This window comes from Salvelinus namaycush, chromosome 7, assembly GCF_016432855.1.
Source record: "Salvelinus namaycush isolate Seneca chromosome 7, SaNama_1.0, whole genome shotgun sequence".
Taxonomy (NCBI): domain Eukaryota; kingdom Metazoa; phylum Chordata; class Actinopteri; order Salmoniformes; family Salmonidae; genus Salvelinus; species Salvelinus namaycush.
The window spans coordinates 27,222,483-27,244,823 of NC_052313.1; the positions used below are offsets into that span (position 1 = coordinate 27,222,483).

The 22,341-nt window shown below is 46.2% G+C and overlaps 1 protein-coding gene across 1 annotated transcript in view; it reads right to left on the bottom strand.

Annotated features, from left to right (window-relative positions):
• LOC120050686 (myosin VIIA and Rab interacting protein) overlaps positions 1 to 22,341 on the bottom strand; it is a 136,914-nt gene that overhangs the window by 53,451 nt on the left and 61,122 nt on the right. The window contains 1 exon segment of the mRNA XM_038997261.1: positions 19,960 to 20,181. Within this exon segment, the coding sequence (XP_038853189.1) occupies positions 19,960 to 20,181 (222 nt within the window).

Below are 22,341 nucleotides of genomic sequence, written 5' to 3' on the forward strand. Positions count from 1 at the left end.
AGGTAGGACAGCCGTGGATTTGGGAGGAGTGAGGAATTCGGCCCGAGGTCAGGTCAGATGAAGTGAGAAGGAACAGTCCTATCCCACACACATATACTTCCACACCCAGGAAGGTTCTACCATGAGGCAGGGCCATGACTACACCAGTGAGAGGAACCAATTAAGCTCCTGACTAGCAACAGAGATGTACTGGCTGCCTAGATGTGCAAGGAGTTGACTCCGCCTAGTAGGAGGGTATAAATATGTGCTTGTGTAAACATGTCTTTGTCTTTGCAGCTGTATGACCCAGTGGGTGAATAAACTTGGTTTGAGCTTTTTCTAGTTGTCCGTGAGTCTTTACTCTGTTTGTTCAGAACCTATCAGTATGTAGGACATACAGTGGGGGACAGCATATACCTACCGTGTAGACACGTAATAACACCTGCAGAGAGGGTAAAACAATCAGGGATAGAGAAACTGTAGATACCATTGGAGCAAATCTGTGAGAGAGAGAAAGAGAGACAGGTGGGTAGGAAAAAGAGAGCGAGATGGAGAATTGAGATTGTCTATCTATATTACAGAGAGAGGTCATGGCGACAATATCACGCACCCAGACAGACTCCTATTTATTCCAGACTCCTATTTATAGAAGCCTCTTTTCCCCGCCACCATAATTCCCAGTGTGTGTAATCCTTGAGGATCGATGTTCAAATGGAGAGAAAACGTGTCCGTGCGGCCGCAGCAGTCAGCTATCTTTCATCTCCGGGGCTGCAGTTCCTTCAAGTGTTCTCTCTCTGCCCTGGCTCGCTCCACGGGTAACAAACCATTTCTATTTGCCCTCTGAAGGCAAGTCTTTGCCTGATAAGCCAGCAAGCCAGCCAGCCGACCAGCCAGCCAGCCAGCCGACCAGCCAGCCAGCCGACCTGTCGGGCCAAAAGCGGTTTCTCCCCAAAAAGGGAATATCTAGGGTAGTTATGCTGGATGAGAGGTGGCCCCAGAAATGAAGGGTGAATCAACCTCTATCAAAGCATCCAAACACTCTCTTTTAGCTACTACTAACAGGCTAAACTTTGAAACTCTGAAATATGGCATAGCAATTGGCAGCACCACATCACCGTTTAAAAGGCCCTAAAACGAGACAAAGATCAACTGGGAGAGAGCAGAGGCTGTCAAATCAAACAGAGATGACACTGAGGAAGTGGAGCGCTGCTTCCTGAAGCTCAAGGGCGTGATGGGGAACTGTCAGTGCACTTCCTGTGAGGCTTCCTGTGTCACAGAGTGGAAACGCTCTTCAAAACAACTGTGGGGTGTCTCAGTTTGAAAACGCAGCTGATTTGAGTCCTATGCTGTTTTTTAAAAAAGGGCAGTAAAATTCCACCCTCATTTATCAAACCCACGACCATCAGGGTTGTAACGTGTGAATACTGCTGGTAGTGTAATATGGAAAAGTATTTACTGCCAGATGGTGTGTTAGTGTATCTATGCCATTTCTCTACAAGAAGGATTATCAATGTGTTCAAGTTACACACACACACACACACACACACACACACACACACACACACACACACACACACACACACACACACACACACACACACACACACACACACAGAGCTGTGTTTTAAACAATCCCCTCTCGCAGCTCTCGGCTCACTCCTAACAAAGCAGCATTTTCCAGCTTCACTCATATTGAGCCACTCCACATTCACACAGCGAACTGCCTTACCCTGCAGAGATGAGTGTGTTTTCGCTGGTCCAGGCTTACTTTAATACTCCCTCAATGGACTAGCTCACGGAGAAAGGCACCAGTGTGTGTGTGTCCGTATGTGTGTGAGTTAGTGAATGGATTACTCATAAAAGCATATCTATAATAGGAATGAATAGGGATGTAATGGATGTGTGTGTCTGTGTGTGTGTGTGTGTGTGTGTGTGTGTGTGTGTGTGCGTGCGTGCACATGAGTGTGTGTGTGTGTGTGTGCACGTCTCCCATCAGAATAATTCTTCCACGCTTGTCACCCTAAGGCCACATTCTCCAGTCACTTCAGTGCATTTTACATCAGGCTGCCTTGCCAAAAACAGGGCCATAAACTCAGGCATCACTGCAGCCCGGCCAATTAACAAACCAATGAATGGCCCCTTCTCCCAAACAAGCCCCTAGCCTCCCGAGCTCCTAGGGTTCAGTTTCCTCCAAGTTATAGACACAATGCAAGCCACAAGACAAAACACTTCAGCGGCCATCTCTCTCTCTCTCTCTCTCTCTCTCTCTCTCTCTCTCTCTCTCTCTAGATCTGTATAATATAGCTGCAGTATATGAATAGGGAATTATCTGCAGTACATGAATATGCAAAACAAAAAGAAAGAATATTAATTTATACAACATGGACAGTGAATTCAAGCTCCAATGTTCTCTGTAGGTATGTCCCAAAATGGCACCCTATTCCCTATGTCGTTTTACAACTTTTTGGGTAGTAGTGCACTATACAGGGGATAGGGTGTCATTTGGGATGCGGACTGTGTCCGATAAAGACATACAACAAGCTCATTCCATTTCCTGTCCGGCTCTAACTCGTCCATAAGACAGCAGTCAGTCAGAGAGACCTAAATCGTCAGTCTGTCTGCTTGGCCCATGTCCTGAGCTGTGCTGACAAGCCAGAAACGCAGCACACTTCAGCATGCCACTAGTGTGTGTGTGTGCAAGTACGTGTGTGTGCTCCACGGGCAGTGTGTGGTATGCGCCCCAAATGACACCCTATTCCCTATATAGTGCACTACTTTTGACCAGGGCCCCTAGTGTACTATGTAGGGAATAGGGTGCCATGTGGTAACCAACCTACCTGTCAGGCCAGAGAGTCAGTCTGGTTTATTCACTACTCACTCAGCTCAACAGACGGAGAGACTGGGAGCCACAGACCAGGATGGATCAGTGACTACACGAGACAAGCTGTAGATATCACGCATATTAACAACTCACTTTCTCTGTTACACTCTCTCTATATCTGTGCAAATAGAGTCCACTGCAAATAGAACAGTGTTACATATTTGGTTGAATCTCCAGGAGAACATTCGGAAGTCCCGGTTGACATCACGCACGCATCCTCCCCTTCTGGTGCTCTTTCTCTGCAAAGAGAGTCATTATGAGAGGACTGCCAATGTTTGATTGACAGTGAATCCCAATTCATGTCTCAATAGACATCACATGTAAGTTTATGTAGATGTTTCGTACGCTGCCTCTCAGCACTGAGGTCAAAGGAAGAGCACTCTCTCCCATTTTTCTCTCTCTCTCTCTGTCTCTCTCTTTCTCTCTGTCTGTCTCTGTCTCTCTCGCTCTCATTACATAGGCAGCTATTTGCAAACCAGAGGTGCATTCAACAAGGTAAATAGTTTGCGATACGGTAGCTAACAGAAGCTTACGAATCCCATTTGTTTTGTGATTACGCTCTCCACAGCCGATGTGAGTAAGACCTTTAAACAGGTCAACATTCACAAGGCCGCAGGGCCAGACAGATTATCAGGACGTGTACTCCGAGCATGTGCTGACCAACTGGCAAGTGTCTTCACTGACATTTTCAACCTCTACCTGTCCGAGGCTGTAATACCAATGTTTTAAGCAGACCACCATAGTCCCTGTGCCCAAGAACACTAAGGTAACCTGCCTAAATGACTACCGACCCGTAGCACTTACGTCTATAGCCATGAAGTGCTTTGAAAGGCTGGTCATTGCTCACATCAACACCATTTTCCCAGAAACCCTGGACCCACTCCAATGTGCATACTGCCCCAACAGATCCACAGATGATGCAATCTCTATTGCACTCCACACTGCCCTTTCACACCTGTGAGAATGCTACTCATTGACTACAGCTCAGCGTTCAACGCCATAGTGCCCTCAGAGCTCATCACTAAGCTAAGGACCCTGGGACTAAACACCTCCCCTCTGCAACTGGATCCTAGACTTCCTGACGGGCGCCCCCGGGTGGTAAAGGTAGGTAACAACACATCCGCCACGTTGATCCTCAACACGGGGGCCCCTCAGGGGTGCGTGCTCAGTCCCCTCCTGTACTCATGACTGCATCACTCATGACTGCATGGCCAGGCACGACTCCAATACCATCATTAAGTTTGTCGATGACACAACAGTGGTAGGCCTGATCACCAACAACGACGAGACAGCATATAGGGAGGAGGTGCTACTTACTGCTGCTACTCTTTTATTATCTATGTATAAGTCACTTTAATAACACTACCCACATGTATATATTACCTCAATTACCTCGACTAACCGGTGCCCCCGCACATTGACTCTGTACCGGTACTCCCTGTATATAGCCTCCCTATTTTACTGCTGCTCTTTAATTATTTGTTACTTTTGTTTATAATTGTTTTAGGTCCTTTTCTTAAAACTGTATTGTTGGTTAAGGGCTTGTACGGAAGCATTTCACTGTAAGGTCTACTACACCTGTTGTATTCGGCGCATGTGACAAACACGATTTGATTTGATTTAATTTAACATTGGCCAACATAGCCAACCAACAGTCTGAGGTGGTGGTGCTGAAGTGCATTTCCTACGGTTGTGTTCTTAAAGGCATACAGTAAACACGTAGTTTAATCCTGTTAGAAATCGTGACAGATTAAGAAAACGCAGGGCTAAAATAAGGATGTTCGAGAGGAGGATTGTGGTAAAGTGAGATACGGAGACTAGTTTGTGTGGGTGGGAATGCAGCGGCTCTGTTCTGTGTTTAGTCCGCTTGCGAATGAAACAAATGAATCAATGGAGGGTCCTCGTGGCACGAGGCTTGCTCTCTGATAATTACAACGCTAATTGAACAATCATTCGAAAAGTGGAGGGATACGACTGGGAAGCCACGCTGACAAAGACACTGTCGTTAAAAAGCATGTACTTAGCAGATTTCCTGTGAACACTTCTGATGTTAAATGTAAATGTAAAATCAATAGGACAGAGCAGTTACTTATTCTAACATGTTAAATCAAAACTGATACACTGCATCAACAACATGATATGACACTGTTTGAATTATGGCATTAGAGAACCTCATTATGCAGGCTTTCGGTGTGCATGACTTATCGCAAGCGACTACAAGCCTCAAGAGGAGGGCTAGGGCATAGCTATACCTTCGAGTTTAACGTGCCTTTGATGTTCCCCCGAGACCCCTATACTCTCTCTTTGATGTAAACACACGTGCTATAGCAATCCATGAGATGGGACTGGAGAGCGCATAGACAGCACAATGAAGAGCAACTTGCACTGCCGGTGGAAACGACAGTATGATTTTGAGAAGGCAATCCAATATGAAAATGGTCCGATTTTATAGCGCATTTTAAATCAATACAGTGTAGCCTAAGGCTCATAGTACCTGGTAGATTGCAATGAGACAAACGCATTGCGTGTGTCTGGGTTCAGGTTGGGACACGTACCACTCCATTTGAAGATTAGAAACCTTATATAGCCTAATGTGAAAGGCCACTCTGGCTGATTGCTTGCGGTCACAGATCATAGTAATGCCGTGGGTCTATCCGTGGCGAAGAAGGTAGATGGAAAACAACTCAAATAGAGCGAGGTGGGCGATTTAATAGGGAGGCGAGGCGCTAACCCGCTAACTGACCCTGTGAACTCGACGACGAATAAACGTGCGCAGCTGGGTGTGAAAAGTATTGAACTGAATTAGACTTGTAAAAGAGGACGTCCGGGAAAATGTCTGCTGCCTGCATGCCATTAGAAAACAAAAAACCGCCAACGACAGCGGGACAAATCTGGAGGGGAGCATGTGCGTGCTGAGTGTTAGCGAACTAGCTAGCATTAAGCTAGCATTAGCCCGAGGGGGTCTTTACACTGGGCCGAGATGGGGACAACAACACCGCTGTGTTTTTTGAGTCCCTTTGCAGTCAGGCAGTCTCCTGGGGACCACTCTGTTTACCAGCAGAACTTCAACACAGACTGCTTGCCAACAGGGAGAACTACGACACAGCTAGCAGCAGAGAACTGCATATTGTATTAGTTGTTGTGAAACTGTGCAGCCATGATGGGCAGTAGCCTAAGGACAGGTGAATGTGTGGTCATATCCCCCCGGGCTGATATACAGGTGCAGCCATGCTATTTGACACATATATCCCTCAATTGTCACTTCCATTTCCATTTTGTTTTTGCAGAAAAGACAGCACTGCCAGTGCCATTTCTCTGTGACCGAAAATAAACAAAAACAACGGGTTTACAGGTATGATTAAAACGCGTTATAGTTTTAGGTAGACTAAGTAAAAAATTATGCTACTCCATTGGCCATGTTATGCAGTGAAGTTAAATAACCCGCACTTGTTTTGAGTACCCCGGATCCATAGCATGTGAGTGGATGGGGGGGGGAGAACCTTCATTCAAAATGCATGGATCCACAGGCAATCACCCCAGCTGCTACAAGGCTCCTTCAGTTCACCTTTGCAGGCTAGCGCAAACACACAAATACCGCTTTGAACACTCTCCATCAGATATAGCCACAGGGACTGTGACCTCATATGCAACAGCAGCCTTGGGTTAGTCACACACACACGCAAACACACACACGCGCACAGGCACACTAGAACAATGGAGGAGCTGGTTGATCTATAATCTCTGAAACATTCAGTCAGTTGGTGATGGTGTGTGTGTGTGTGTGTGTGTGTGTGTGTGTGTGTGTGTGTGTGTGTGTGTGTGTGTGTGTGTGTGCGTGTGTCTGTGCGTGTGTGTGTGTGCGTGTGTCTGTGCGTGTGTGTGTGTGCGTGTCTGTGTGCCTCAGCTGCCTGCTGCTTTGATAACTCATGCTTTGGCAGGCTAATCTGAATGGCCACTGACTGTGATCCAGCTTAAATCATACAACACAAGGAGAGTCCCGTTACAGGGCCAGACGACCGCCTGCCAGCCAGGATGGAGAGAGAGAGAGAGAGACACACACACGCAGAGAGAAACAGTCAGCTGTTCCTTGAACAATCCCTTCTCCCAGCTTTCGGCTCCTGCCGAACAAAGCATCATTTCCCCAACTATTTTTTGGAGGAGGATGCAGAGAGCACGCAAACACACACACACAGATTACACTGCACAGCACAACGTCAGAACACTGATCACACACTGATCATCTCTCTTATATTTGATCACCTACAGCAAAGTGCCTCTGATTTCACCTAACTGGTGCAATAACGTCAGACAAAACAAACATGAGCACGCACACGCTTCCCGCTGAGGTGCTAAATCATAATGAAACACGGTAAGAAGAGGAGAAGTGAGAGGAGAGATCGCTTTAGTGCACTGCGCCGTCTCAGACTCTCAGCCCTGGTTCAAAGCCGTGAGAAATGGGAGAAGAGTGAAAGATGATACCAGGAGCGGTGCGGAATCATTGATATGCGTCAGGTTGAGAGGGGGAGAAGAGAGTGGGAGAGAGGCGAGAGAAAAAAGAGATAGGGAAGAGGAAGAGAGAGAGAGAGAAAAAAAGAAACAAACATCCATTAAAGTGGCTCAGAACTCACACACAACAGGGACAGCGGAATAGCAGGATTAGCATATTGAGCTCATTGTTATGCATGCACAATGCCTCACTTTCCAGGAAAACCAAAGTCTATGAGTGTGTGTGTGCTGCATATCTCTGACTCTATCTGCATGTGCGTGTGTGCGTGCGTGCGTGCGTGCGTGTGTGTGTGTGTGTGTGTGTGTGTGTGTGTGTGTGTGTGTGTGTGTGTGCGCTAGTACGCAGGCATGTGTGTATGAGAAAGCAAACCCGCTGTTAAGCCATAGAACTCGACTTTCTGTCTTTAGCCCAATTCAGTCAACTGAAAAGGACAAATTGTAAGATGTCAAAAATGGGCACAAGGACTCTCCGTACGCTATAGGCATGCACAAGTGCAGCAGGGAGAGTGAATACTAATTCTCCTATTCTAATATTCATCTGCTGCATTGTGGTGATTAGGGAAGGGATTTGTGCAATTATGGAAATGTTTGCATTGGAAGGAGCTCAAATCCCACCTCGCCCTCCTCCCTCTCTCTCCAACCCTCTCTCTATTTCCTTCTCCTTCTCTATTCCTCTCTCCCTCCCTACCCCCCCTCTCTTTCTCATCCTAGCTCTCTCCTTCTTCAAAGGGGGCTCTCGGGGCAGGAGGGAGGGAGAGGGGGAGGGAACGTGTGGGGAATATGAATACTGAGGTGATAATGTCTCATTTTGGGGTTGTGCGCTGGAGAGCACAGAGTGGCACAGGATCAGATGGAAAAGTCTTGCCCTCGGGAAGAGTGGTGGGAGGGCGGGAGGGGAAAAATGAGGGAGTGAGAGAGAAAAAACGACGGTGAGAGAGAGAGATATTTCTAACCCAGCAGCACCTCAGGACACCCTCCCTGCTTGATATTTCACGCAGAGCTCAGAGAGAGAGAGAGAGAGGGATAAGAGAGAGCGAGAGAGAGAGAGAGAGAGAAGGAAAGAGAGAGCGAAAGAAAGAAAGAGATAAAACCACAAAAAGAGAGGGAGAGAAAGAGAGAGAATACAAATGAAAGAGAAAAAAAGGAGAGAGATGAGACTACATGAGAGAGGAGAGTAATTACACTCGAGTCGAATCAAAGATCTCCCGGTGAAGACACCATTTTTGGTTTTAATCACAGAGAAGATGAGGAGATCTAAACCATTGATCTGCCCAATCACAGCCCACTTGCATCACCTGGAGGCAGACTGCAGCCAGCCTATCAGCAGCCCAGCAGGATATGAGATACGGCACTCCGGGGATTGAAGAGAGACAGAGATACTCTGATGCTAACATTACTACTGATACTACATCTAAAGCTAACTGTATAGCCAATACTGTGAGGTTTGAGCAGTGTATACATTGTAGCTTTACCTTATTTCATTGTAAGGCTAAACAACGACAAATCCTTTTCCACTAAGCCATAAAACAACAAGGTCTTTAGCACCAGACCTGGTAACCCATAAACGGATGTAAGAATCGTGAGATTCCCAATCGCCTGTGTGTGAACAGGGAGGCCCAGCCGCAGCACAGACTGAATCATCTGAAAGTGTCATTTCACGTGGTGAGCTCCAGTATGGCAGCCAGTTTCCTAATTCACTGTGCAGAACTAATGCAACTGAAATCACCTGAGGACACACAGTGGGGGTCAGAGCACACAGCACAAGTGCAATACACGGCGACGACTGGATCTTGCGTGTTGCCTGACTCACAATGTTGAATTGGTGAAACTGGAGGCACAACTGGAGCCACAATGGAGTGGCAGAAGCGTGACTCTCTGGGTCTCACTCCGTCACACACAGACACCAGGGAGGCCTGCCGACTGACAGAGAAACCATACCAACCCCGCCACACAATAATAATAACCCACAACAATGAGTCATCTCTGCAGGATGACACGGAGCAGAAAACACACACAGTACAGACACAATGGAAAACACACAGCCGACACACGCACGCACACACACACACACACACACACACACACACACACACACACACACACACACACACACACACACACACACACACACACACACACACACACACACAACGGCTTGGCACCTGCCAGAGCTGGTGGATGTCTGTTTGGCTCATGGTTAGTCAGGCTGGAGCGCTGGCAGCAGTAGCAGTGGGTTATCACCTGCTCCAGACACACACACACACACACACACACACACACACACACGCCTGAGCCTCTACATAGAGACCTGCTCTGATAGAACACATGGGGCCAACAGAGTAGCAGACAGCGAGAACAGAGAGCACACACTCTCCCCCCAAAAATATACGTATGCGTCTGATTCACACACACACACACACACACAGGAAAATTGCCTCTAGGCTAGTGCGTTCAGCTGTAATTAGTTTGGAGGAAGCTTCTGCACGAACTCCATTGGTAAAAACTAACCAGGTATGTGAATTAGGCTGTTTCAATTGATGATAGCTGGGTTGTCCAAATGAATCCTAATGAAGCACTAACAATTCCACCGTCTTCTCTGGTCCACAGGGAATATACAGACAACATCCTCAGACTCCTAAATCACCCCCTCGACTGCAGACCAGCCTGTCTGCGTGTCTGTGTGTCTCTCTGTATGTGTGAACACAACTCATCACCCAGGAGTTACGACCAGCAGATGGCTACCATGCAAGATGGGAGGGACACGAGGAGAGAGCTGTAAAGGCAAAGAGAGCGGGAGAGACAGTGATAAAGAGAGGAAAATAGAGAGAGAGAGAGAGAGAGAGAGAGAGAGAGAGAGAGAGAGGAAATAGCGAGAGAAAAAGGAAGATGATTCCTCCGCTAAGTCATGTGGACTGGGCTGCAGGTAAAGTGTTCAGCTCCACTCTGCATTCGGCCCGAACCGATTCAATTGAGGAACATAGAGTGGGTCTCTGAACCTACCCACAGCACAATGCCACATCTCCCTAAGAGAGAGAGAAAGAGGGATTGCAACTGCTCAGGCCGGTGCAACACACACACACACACACACACACACACACACACACACACACACTTCAATACACACACAAACACACACACACACACAGCGCCAAATGCACACACACAGGTTATTAACAGTCTGACCTGCTTACACCCCTCCACCCCCAGACAGCATTTAACCCAGCTGCAATAGACAGAGAGAGAAAGAACAGCATCCCCCAAAAAGTTGGTCCCCCTTTGCTGCTATAACAGTCCTCTGGGAAGGCTTTCCACTAGATGTTGGAACATTGCTGCAGGGACTTCCATTCAGCCACAACAGCATTAGTGAGGTCGGGCACTGATGGGCGATAGGCCTGGCTCGCAGTCGGCGTTCCAATTCATCCCAAAGGTGTTCGATGGGGTTGAGGTCAGGGCTCTGTGCAGGCCAGTCAAGTTCTTCCACACCGATCTCGACAAACCATTTGTGTATGGACCTCGCTTTGTGCACGGGGGCATTGTCATGCTAAAACAGGAAAGGGCCTTCCCCAAACTGTTGCCATAAAGTTGGAAGCACAGAATCATCTAGAATGTCATTGTATGCTGTAGTTAAGATTTCCCTTCACTGGAACTAAGGAGCCTGAACCATGAGAAACAGCCCCAGACCATTATTCCTCCTCCACCACACTTTACAGTTGGCACTATGCATTCAGGCAGGTAGCGTTATCGAGCAGAAAAGTTGCAGTGAAAAAGAACTAGAAGTTTGGTGCAGTCAGTCAGTCACTGCTCCGAGGCCCAGAAACATTTGTTTTGTCACGTGACTGTTAAAAATACACCTGCACTGAGGACAAAATGCCTCCCTCTCTCCTTCTCTCCTTCTATTTCTCCCCCTCTCTGTCCATCGGTCTCACTTTCTCTTAGTCATTCTCTCTCCCTTCCTATTCTCTCTCTCTCGCCTCTTTTCTCCCATCCACTGATGGTAGCACAGGCCTCAGAGGGCATATCATGGTCGTTCTATCCCACTCTGCCGTACACCGCCGTGACATTAAACACAGTACCCATCAGCCCTTCTGCACGCCCATTACCCAGACATGACAGAAGTGTGTGTATGTGGGTGTGTGTGAGAGAGAGAAAGAGAGAAAGAGAGCGAGGTAAACACCAATGATGGAGACAGGACAGGACGGGGGAGGACAGACAGACAGAGAGACAGGTCAGTGTGTGATCACAGACAGGCCTTAGGATTGACTATATGCTGCTGACTGTTGTCGCCTATTCTTTTGCTTGAGTTGATGCTCATCTCAGCTCAGCAGATACTATCGCTACGTGGCCGCTGTCAGTGATCCCAACGAACATTTAAAGGGACATTTCACTTTCAAATCAAAGTTTGTCCAATGTTTTCAGACCTTTAAAGTAGTCTAATGTCAATCCGCCATCTGGTTCACCTCCAAACAACCATTTTTGGGGGGACCTTCACGTTGAAGTGACCTGAGCCCTATACTATGAATCAGCTTTGAGGAGTTAAGAGAGGTGATTTTGCTCAACTCTTGAGTTCAACTCAGGATAAGTGGCAGGCTAACTCATGGCTAACTCCGCTTACCCTGAATGAAATGACTGAGCCACGAGTTGACGACGTCGGATGCCCTTCCCTCTCGCAAAGATGACGTCATCATCCCCGTCATCTGAGGAAGACGACCGATTCAATGTTTATTAATCAAAAGTGTTTTTGTGTGTTAAAAAAAACATTTATGTTAAAATACCTATCGCGTTACACATTTAGTGATGACAGAGTGCATTTAAAACTTAACGCACAGTAAAACGTTTGTATGAATTAATACAATTATTTTATAGACAGGAGTGGGTGCTCGTACATTGATAAGCACAACAAAGACGGCATTAGCGACAAGTAAAAAAATGAAGACGCCACTTCTTAAAGCCTATTTCACACCATAGCCTTATTTTTATTTTACCTTTATTTAACTAGGCAAGTCAGTTAAGAACAAATTCTTATTTTCAATGACGGCCGAGGAACAGTGGGTTAACTGCCTTGTTCAGGGGCAGAACAACAGATTTTTACCTTGTCAGCTCGGGGATTCGATTTTGCATCCTTCCGGTTACTAGTCCAACGCTCTAACCACTAGGCTACCTGCCGCCCTTTTCACGAGAACTTTTCTTTCATTTTGATCGATTCATTGATGATACTGTTTTATATGAATGATGTGCTTTACAAACTGATTAGTGCTGCTAAGCTTTGCTTCAGCTAAATGTTTTTATTATTGTCTCAATGAAGAGTTCGCCGTTCGACTAGCCATGTGCGACACGCCCGCACAGTTACAAGCCTGCTAGAGTTAGTGGTAGGCGGAGACAAGCAATAGTACGGATGAAGCCTGACCTGGAAAGTGAAGCTAACTGAAGCTGGCTGGCTTTAGAAAACCCTGAGTACTGTAGATCTATCTTGTTTCGTAGTGAACCCCTCTGGTGTATAAACAGTGAGTGTGACACACATATTTCCGATGTGTGTGTCCACATGGAGAAATGGACACAACACAAAAAGACTTGGCCATCAGCGATTATCACGACTCCCTTTCGGTCAGTGGACGAATAAACATAGCCTTATTAATAAATAACGTAATTAAGGTCATGTTATTAACTTATGTTATGAGTGACAGGAGATGTGTTTGTGTGTGTGTGTGTGTGTGTGTGTGTGTGTGTGTGTGTGTGTGTGTGTGTGTGTGTGTGTGTGTGTGTGTGTGTGTGTGTGTGTGTGTGTCGGGGAGCTACCATGGGGTGTTTGCTTATTCCCTAAACCAATCAGAAAGTCACAGTGCTACTTCGTGAACTTTAAGATGGTTACTGGGGATAATGCTGGGGCTGCAGAGAAGGAGATGATTACATTTGGGCCGAGCTCTCAACCTGCTAGACTGTCTGGGTGCGTCAGACCGCGTCCCATGTGGCACCCTATTCCCTACACAGTGCACTACTTGTCAAAAGTAAAAGGGAACCGGGTGCCATTTGGGACGTAGTCTGTCTGTCAACTTTCATTAGTCCTCATCGAAGGTTAATCTAAGGTGTCAAGTATGTTATTTTCCATTAGATTCAACCAATCAAATTGACTGATATGTCCAAAATGTGTGTGTATACAGTACCAGTCAAAAGTTTGGACAAATACACTCATTCCAGAGTTTTTCTTCATATTTACTGTTTTATACATTGTAGAATAATAGTGAAGATATCAAAACTATGAAATAACACATATGGAATCATGGAGTAACCAAAAAAGTGTTAAAGCAAACCAAAATATATTTTATACTTGAGATTCTTCAAAGTAGCCACCCTTTGCATTGATAACAGCTTTGCAAACTCTTTGCATTCTCTCAACCAGCTTCATGAGGTAGTCACCTCGAATGCATTTCAATTAACAGGTGTGCCTTGTTAAAAGTTAATTTATGGAATTTCTTTCCTTCTTAATGCATTTGAGCCAACCAGTTGTGCTTTGACATGGTAGGGGTGGTATACAGAAGATAGCCCTATTTGGTAAAAGATAAGTCCATATTATGGAAAGTACAGCTCAAATAACCAAAGATAAATGACAGTCCATCATTACTTTAAGACATTAAGGTCAGTCAATGCGGAACATTTCAAGAACTTTGAACGTTTCTTCAAGTGCAGTCGCAAAAACCATCAAGCGCTATGATGAAACTGGCTCTGATGAGGATCGCCACAGGAAAGGAAGACCCAGAATTACCTCTGCTGCAGAGGATAAGTTCATTAGAGTTACCAACCTCAGAAATTGTAGCCCAAATAAATGCTTCACAGAGTTCAAGTAACAGACACATCTCAACATCAACTGGTGCTGCAAAGAATTACTACAAAAAAACCACTACTAAAGGACACCGATAAGAAGAAGAGACTTGCTTGGGCCAAGAAACACGAGCAATGGACATTAGACCGGTGGAAATCTGTCCTTTGGTCTGATGAGTCCAAATTTGAGATTTTTGGTTGCAACCGCCATGTCTTTGAGACGCAAAGTGAACGGATGACCTCCGCATGTCTGGTTCCCATCGTGAAACATGGAGGAGGAGGTGTGATGGTGTGGGGGTGCTTTGCTGGTGACACTGTCAGTGATTTATTTAGAATTCAAGGCACACTTAACCAGCATGGCTACCACAGCATTCTGCAGCGATACGCCATCCCATCCGGTTTGCGCTTAGTGAGACTATAATTTGTTTTCAACAGAACAATAACCCAACACACATCCAGGCTGTGTAAGGGCTATTTGACCAAGAAGGAGAGTGATGGAGTGCCGCATCAGATGACCGGGCTTCCACAATCACCCGACCTCAACCCAATTGAGATGGTTTGGGATGAGTTGGACCGCAGAGTAAAGGAAAGGCAGCCAACAAGTGCTCGGCATATGTGGGAACTCCTTCCAGACTGTTGGAAAAACATTCCAGGTGAAGCTGGTTGAGAAAATGCCAAGACTGTGCAAAGCTGTCATCAAGGTAAAGGGTGGCTACTCGAATGGAATTTTAATGTTTGTGCTTTTCTTAGAACTCATTTTTGTGTTCTATTCATGTGCTGTTCTATAAACCAATTTGTGTTCATGCAAGTGGCCGACAGTACAGATCCTCACTATCAGTAGCTGCAATTTGGCAGTACGCTCAGACCTTGTCTTGAGAATGAACGAAAGATATCTCAGTTTCAAGGTCTCAGCTTAGAGAGAAGAGTTATTGGTCTGTCACATGTTATGAACCAGTATTGGTCTGTCACATGAATGAAACAAAACGGCAATGATTAGTTAATTATGCTACATCATGTATAGCCGTATACAAGACAACTGCTGGGACTGCCGAGGCAGAGCTTCTGACAGACATTCACTATGGTGCATTAAGTTTGTTGGAACTTCTCCAGCTCGCTGACAAATAAACAATGATTCATTTAAGATTGACTTCGAGTGTCCCCGTGTAAGAATTTCTACGGCACTACTTTGCAGAATATAAAATATCAAATCTATTTTGATTTGTTTAACACTTTTTTGGTTACTACATGATTCCATGTGTGTTATTTCATAGTTTGGATGCCTTCACTATTATTCTACAACATAGCAAACTGTAAAAAATTAAGAAAAAAACCTTGAATGAGTAGGTGTGTTTGCATGTGTTATGGTATTTCATATAGTGCATGAATGCTTTAGGATGAGAATACTCTGAATATTGACGTCTGCACGTCATGGGTGTTTGTGCACACACACACACACTCCGTTCTCCATTCAGTGCAGTCTGCTCCATGGAGTGATACAACGTGGGTCCATCTAGTCAGATTAGGAGTAGGGAACGCAGTGGGAATGTAAATGTGGAGAGAATGGTGACTTCATCTCACAGATGGATGTGGGGAGAGCAGCACGCGGTACCTTCAGAGAAAAATAAAAAGAGGATTTCATATTAATTCGCCAGAGTGTCTGCTCTGCTGGAGAACGGGGAGGCAGTTTATGGCTCTGCATCACTCTCTGTCATTATCACTCTCTGTCATTATCACTCTCTCTCTCTCTCTCTCTCTCTCTCTCTCTCTCTCTCTCTCTCTCTCTCTCTCTCTCTCTCTCTCTCTCTCTCTCTCTCTCTCTCTCTCTCTCTCTCTCTCTCTCTCTCTCTCTCTCTCTCTCTCTCTCTCTCTCTCTCTCTCTCTCTCTCTCTCTCTCTCTCTCTCTCTCTCTCTCTCTCTCTGTGTCATTATCTCTCTGTGTGTGTCATTATCTCTATTTCTGTGTCATTATTTCTCGCTCTGTGTCATTACCTCTATATGTCATTATTTCTCTGTGTCATTATCTATCTATCTGTCATTATCTTTCTCTCTGTGTGTGTCATTATTACCTCTCTCTATCATTACCTACCTCTATGTCATTCTCTCTCTCTCTCTCTCTCTATGTCATTCTCTCTCTCTCTCTCTCTCTCTGTCATTCTCTCTCTCTCTATGTCATTCTCTCTCTCTCTATGTCATTCTCTCTCTCTCTCTATGTCATTCTCTCTCTCTCTCTATGTCATTCTCTCTCTCTCTCTCTCTCTCTCTCTCTCTCGTAGTACCAGTGTCTTGAGTGTGGGTGTCTGTGACTACAGAGAGAAAAATGCTTTCCAGACAGTGATTTTGTATTTCTAATCAGAAAGACAAACTTCTATAGCCTGTGAACCGTCGTGTGTGTGTTTATGGACCAAGGGATGGACCACACGGTTAATAAGACCAGCCCGGTCATGCTTGTCATGTTCAATGAACCTTCTCACCCAGGACTGGTAGGGGTGTGTGCGTGTGGGTGAGTTCAGGGACTTACATGCAAGTAGGGTGACAGGCCTGTCACTACAGTGAAGACCCACAGGAGAAGAAGCTAGCTATGTCTCAGCTACTGTACATCTCTACCTGGGTCTTATTCACTCGGCACCAAACAAAGGAAAACGGACTGAAACAGGTAGGAACGATGTGAACTTGTCCAATAAGAAACACTTATTTTTCAGTTGCAAAACGTTTTGCTACGGTGTGCACTAATGAATATGACCCTGGTGAAGTCTATATTGCAGCCAAAATGATGTCTGTGTATCATTTTGGTGACATAGGAAGAGCATACTGTGTACACTATAGATAATGATTTTCAAACTATGCAAAATCCTAATTTGGTGTAAATCAACCAATACGTTTTTATAACCCAAACCATAGGCCTAATAGGATTTTATTTTGTTCACCCCAAAAAATAGCTAGGGTAACATAACATCGTAATCCATCATTTCACACGCCTCTTCTCAATTCTGTTGAGGCTGTGGTAGAGGCTGACGTGCAGTCCAGTAGACAGCCAGCCACACAGACAGGCAGCTTCTCATGTGCATGCTGTCTTATAACACCTACAGCAGCACACAGCGGTACCGCGGTAACGGAGAGGAGGAATACGAGCAGCAACAGCGGCAGTCAGACGCTAGCAACACCCTGTGTTGGGAGTCTCAAACCCAGATCCGAAGGCTTGATATCAGGCAAGGTGATGGAATGGTGGTGGATTTTCACGGTACTAGTTCGTTACAGTCGACCGTAGTATTTCAGTGTGATGCTTGAGAAGGCAGTGGGGGAAAACGGACGCTCTGTCCTTGTTGCGATGCCGTTGAGATCACGGCGTAGGGATAGATTCTGAATGATAGCGACATCTGCTGCTGTCAAGGGTGCGTGAGAAATATACACATCCCAAATGTTCACACCAGGGCTAGGATAACAGGACGTACTATGAGTGAAGAAGGAAAGCCCGTACGGTACGGCTCCGATCTTCCAAAATTGCGCCGCGACAAAACGTCTCATCGCTTGAGCTACACAAGCGATTGAGTTACCTGTAACCCGAATCGATACCACATCCTCCAAATCAGATGATGTTGTGATTCTCGTGAGTGTTAAGACCAAGAAGGTCAAAAGTAGGCCACTATATAGAGCAGGGTCTCCCAAACTCGCCCGAGCACTACACAGCCCATTCAAATAATGAACTAATCATCAGCTGTGTAGTGCTCGGGCTAAAAATGTGCACCTCTTGGGGGTCCCGGGGACCGAGTTTGGGAAACACTGATATAGGGAATAGGGTGCCATTTGGGACACGGACCATCTAATGCAGTAATGAAAAGGGACGTCTTTATATACATCCCATAATGATGGTTGTTAATATTCTGATAGCATTTAATATCATTTACATCAGTGAGGCTGAAAGGTAATGGGCGTATTACAGAGCTGGAGGCATCAAAGCCTCTACTCATCTCAATAACATTAACAGGCTAGAGGGAGATAGAGTCAGAGAGATGGGGGGATGAGGGAAAGAGAGAGAGAGAGAGAGAGAGTCAGAGAGATGGGGGGATGAGGGAAAGAGAGAGAGAGAGAGAGAGAGTCAGAGAGATGGGGGGATGAGGGAAAGAGAGAGAGAGAGAGAGAGAGTCAGAGAGAGAGAGAGTCAGAGAGAGAGAGAGAGAGTCAGAGAGAGAGAGCGAGAGCGAGAGAGAGTCAGACAGAGAGAGAGCGAGAGAGAGAGAGAGAGAGACAGAGGTGGGGCAAGAGAGAGAGAGAGAGAGAGAGAGAAAGAGACAGAGGTGGGGCAAGAGAGAGAGAGAGAGAAAGAGGTGGGGCAAGAGAGAGACCGAGAGACAGAGAGAGAGCATGACTCCAAGCTTCACCAACTTGATCAATAAAAACCTACCCTCTCTTGTCTTGTAAACCCAGAGTTTGGGGCTGGGTGTCTAATTCGATACCATGCAGCAAAATCAATCTCACACACACACACACACACACACACACACACACACACACACACACACACACACACACACACACACACAGCGAGAGAAAGAGAGGAAGAGTGAGGTAGAAAGAGAGAGTGCGAGCACATCACGTTGTCCCCCCTCGCCTTGTCATGTTCAGTAATCCCTTCACTCACCACTTCCACGCACACACACTGTGAAACACACACACTGTGACACACTGTGACACACACACAGACACTGTGACACACACTGTGACACACACACCGCAGTGTGATATCACTGTCTTAGACAGTGCGAGGAGCACATTAGTTCTCCATGTCAGGGACTCAGGTGGCAGAAACATGACTGATTACGTCTTCACCCCCCTCAGGTGTTACCATACACACATCTAAGAACCCTAAGCAGACTGACACACACACACACACGTACAAGACGTGGCATACGTAAGCAAGGTCATCCTGTATAAAGTCTACACACACGCACGTGAAGACAGACACACACGCACACACACACACACACACACACACACACACACACACACACACACACACACACACACACACACACACACACACACACACACACACACACACACACACACACACACACACACACACCCATGAAAAGCAGTGTTCATCAAGCCCATAGAATGAAATGCGAATGAATCACATGCACCGAATACAGGTGCAAACTTACAAGCCCTTAACCAACAACGCAGTTCAAGAAACAGAGTTAAGAAAATATTTCCTAAATAAACTAAAGTTTTAAAAAACTTAATCAAAATCACAACCATCATGATCGAATGCATATATAGCGTACAGCCCGTATAACACAACATAGTGCTCAGCTCAATTCACCCTCCTACCGTCTAACGGGAGCTCAATACGGTGTCAGTGGTCAGACAGCACACACAAAGTCTCTCCTCTGTACCTAGAGTATACAGCGTGGAAACACACTGACAACAAAACTGCAGCATCCAAAAAACGCACCGCTGGAGAACGGGGAGGCAGTTTATGGCTCTGCATCACTCGCTGTCATTAACACCAGTCAGTCAGTCTCAACGTCTGCAAGACCTCCTAGCCTTCCATCACAACATACACCCTCCCTCTCCTCCCCTCTGTCCTTCCCCTTGTTCCTGAGAGCCCTCTCCAACACCGGCGTGACATGCTGCTCACTCCCCCTCTGTCCTGGCTCCCTCCCTCACTCGCCGCCAGTCTCCTCATCCCGCTCTCCCTCTCTCTCTCCATCCATCCATCCATCCATCCATTCATTCATTCGGTGAGATAGACAGACAGATTCAGACAGTAGTAGACCGACCTGGTCTTCTGGCAGGCGGCGCAGAGCCAGGCTTTCTCCCGCTTGCTGTAGGTGCGGCAGGCCTTGCAGACGTTGTACTGGCAGTCCAGACACGGGCGCTTGGGGTTGACCAGGAAGGTGAAGGGAGAGCAGCAGCGGATGCAGCAGCGCTCGTTGAAGCGGGGCTGCTTGGAGAGGACGGAGCATCTGCTGCCTTCCTCCGCCAGCTCCTGCTTCATCTCACTGCCCGACCGAGAGAGAGAGAGAGAGAGAGAGAGAGAGAGAGAGAGAGAGAGAGAGAGAGAGAGAGAGAGAGAGAGAGAGAGAGAGAGAGAGAGAGAGAGAGAGTGGAAGGGGAGGGGAGGGGAGGGGGGAGAGAGAGGGAGGGAGGGAGTAAGCGAACAGTGAGAGGACGGTGGTGGGGGAATAATTGTAGACGCTGTGACAAATGAAATTTCAAAAAAAAAGAAGGGGGATAACAAAGGAGAGAGGGAGAGAGTGTTTTCTCTCTCTCTCTCTCTCTCACTTATGCCGAGCTCCCGACATATCAAATCAGAGAGACCGTTACTTCTCGTTTCCCCACATCATTCAAAGCCAATGGGCTACAGAGAACGCGGCATGCTACACGTGTGTCTGTGTGTGTGTGTGTGTGTGTGTGTGCGCAAGTGTGTCTGTGCGTGCGCGAGTGTGCCTGTGAGTTGCAACTGAAATCAACAAGCTCAGTAGCTACTCTCCTCCCTGTACCATATTGAGGTATTCTCAGACTTGTTGCACTGCAGCCATTCAAAGCCTCTAAATACCTTTAGCCTCTAAACTTGCGCGCAATGCAATACTATGCAAGTGAGGGAGCATTACTTGATGTGTTCTAATGTAGTAACAAAACAAATAATAATGACGTCGCTTTATGTGATTGAACACACACAAGAAACCAAGCGGAAGAAAAAGGACTGAAAAAGAAATGGGCTACAGACACACCACTTTGGGAAGGGCCGGGATCATTTGGGCTGTCAATCCCAGTTTTAGCCAATAGAAACAAACCAGCTGTCCAGAGCTCGGCTATTTGATCAATTCATTCCTTGAACCAAATCATCAAAAGGATTTCACTTCTCTCACCGCATCAGGCTGTTCATCGCTGAACCATGTGGCTCGTCCCAAATGGCGCCCTATCACAAGTGTACCTCCTCTGAACAAAGAAATACGGGCTCCGTATAGGGAATAGACTGCCATTTGGGACACAGCCTGTATCTCTCCCTATACATACGCTACACACACTATGTCCAAAGAATTATAATATTATTATTATTCCAGGTATAATGACTTATTTACATTTACATGTATATGTTGCATTGCTTACTGTACACATGTCGCTTCCTGTGCATCCACGGTAGTTGTATTAGCCAGTCATATGGGGAAGGTGAGAGAGAGGGTGAGTTTAACTCACGGTGGGAGAGTAAATTATTTACACTCCTCTCCTCCAGGATTTACTGTGCTCAGAGTAACTCTTATACAGCTTCCATTGATCCTACACCCACACCCGCGCACGCGCACACACACACACACACACACACACACACACACACACACACACACACACACACACACACACACACACACACACACCACACCTCCCCCATCCTCTTATATCCATCCAGTTACTTGTATCTATCCACAGAGATTTATAATTGATTTCAGTGGATTATTTCTCCCCAACGAAAAGCCACATTCTGCAACATGATCTTCTAAACCTGGATAGTGTAGAGCACATACTCTTAGTACTGCTGGGATGGTGAAGGCAGCCTGCAGTGGAAGGGGGTTCCAGACGTGTGTGTGTGTGTGTGTGTGTGTGTGTGTGTGTGTGTGTGTGTGTGTGTGTGTGTGTGTGTGTGTGTGTGTGTGTGTGTGTGTGTGTGTTTGTGTGTGTGTGTGAGAGAGAGTGACTAATCTGCTATATCCCAACTTTAGTAATACTCATCCTCTGCTGGAGGAATCGCTGATTGCGTTCCATAAGCATCATTAGCCATGGTATATTAATACGACGAACCAACGTTCATATGCACAGTTCATAACCCGCACACTGTCTCACACACACACACACATTGTCAAAAGACACTTAGCTACCGTATCCAACAATACATAGGAGGTCATGTGCAGAAGGGCGGGGATTGGCTAATTTCAGACAACAACAAAAAGGATATGCTGTATCTATTGGCAATGAATATGAAAAGCGATCAAAACATTTGTGTAGAACATTTAATAAAACAAGTGCATATCATTCTAAACAACAGGCTTTCTCATTGAGGAGTAAGAAAGCTATTCCTACGTATCCCTTACGTGACTATGAAACCCAGATAATGGTTTTGATTGGCCAAAACCCATTTTAGTGAGGCTCACTATCGCTAAATG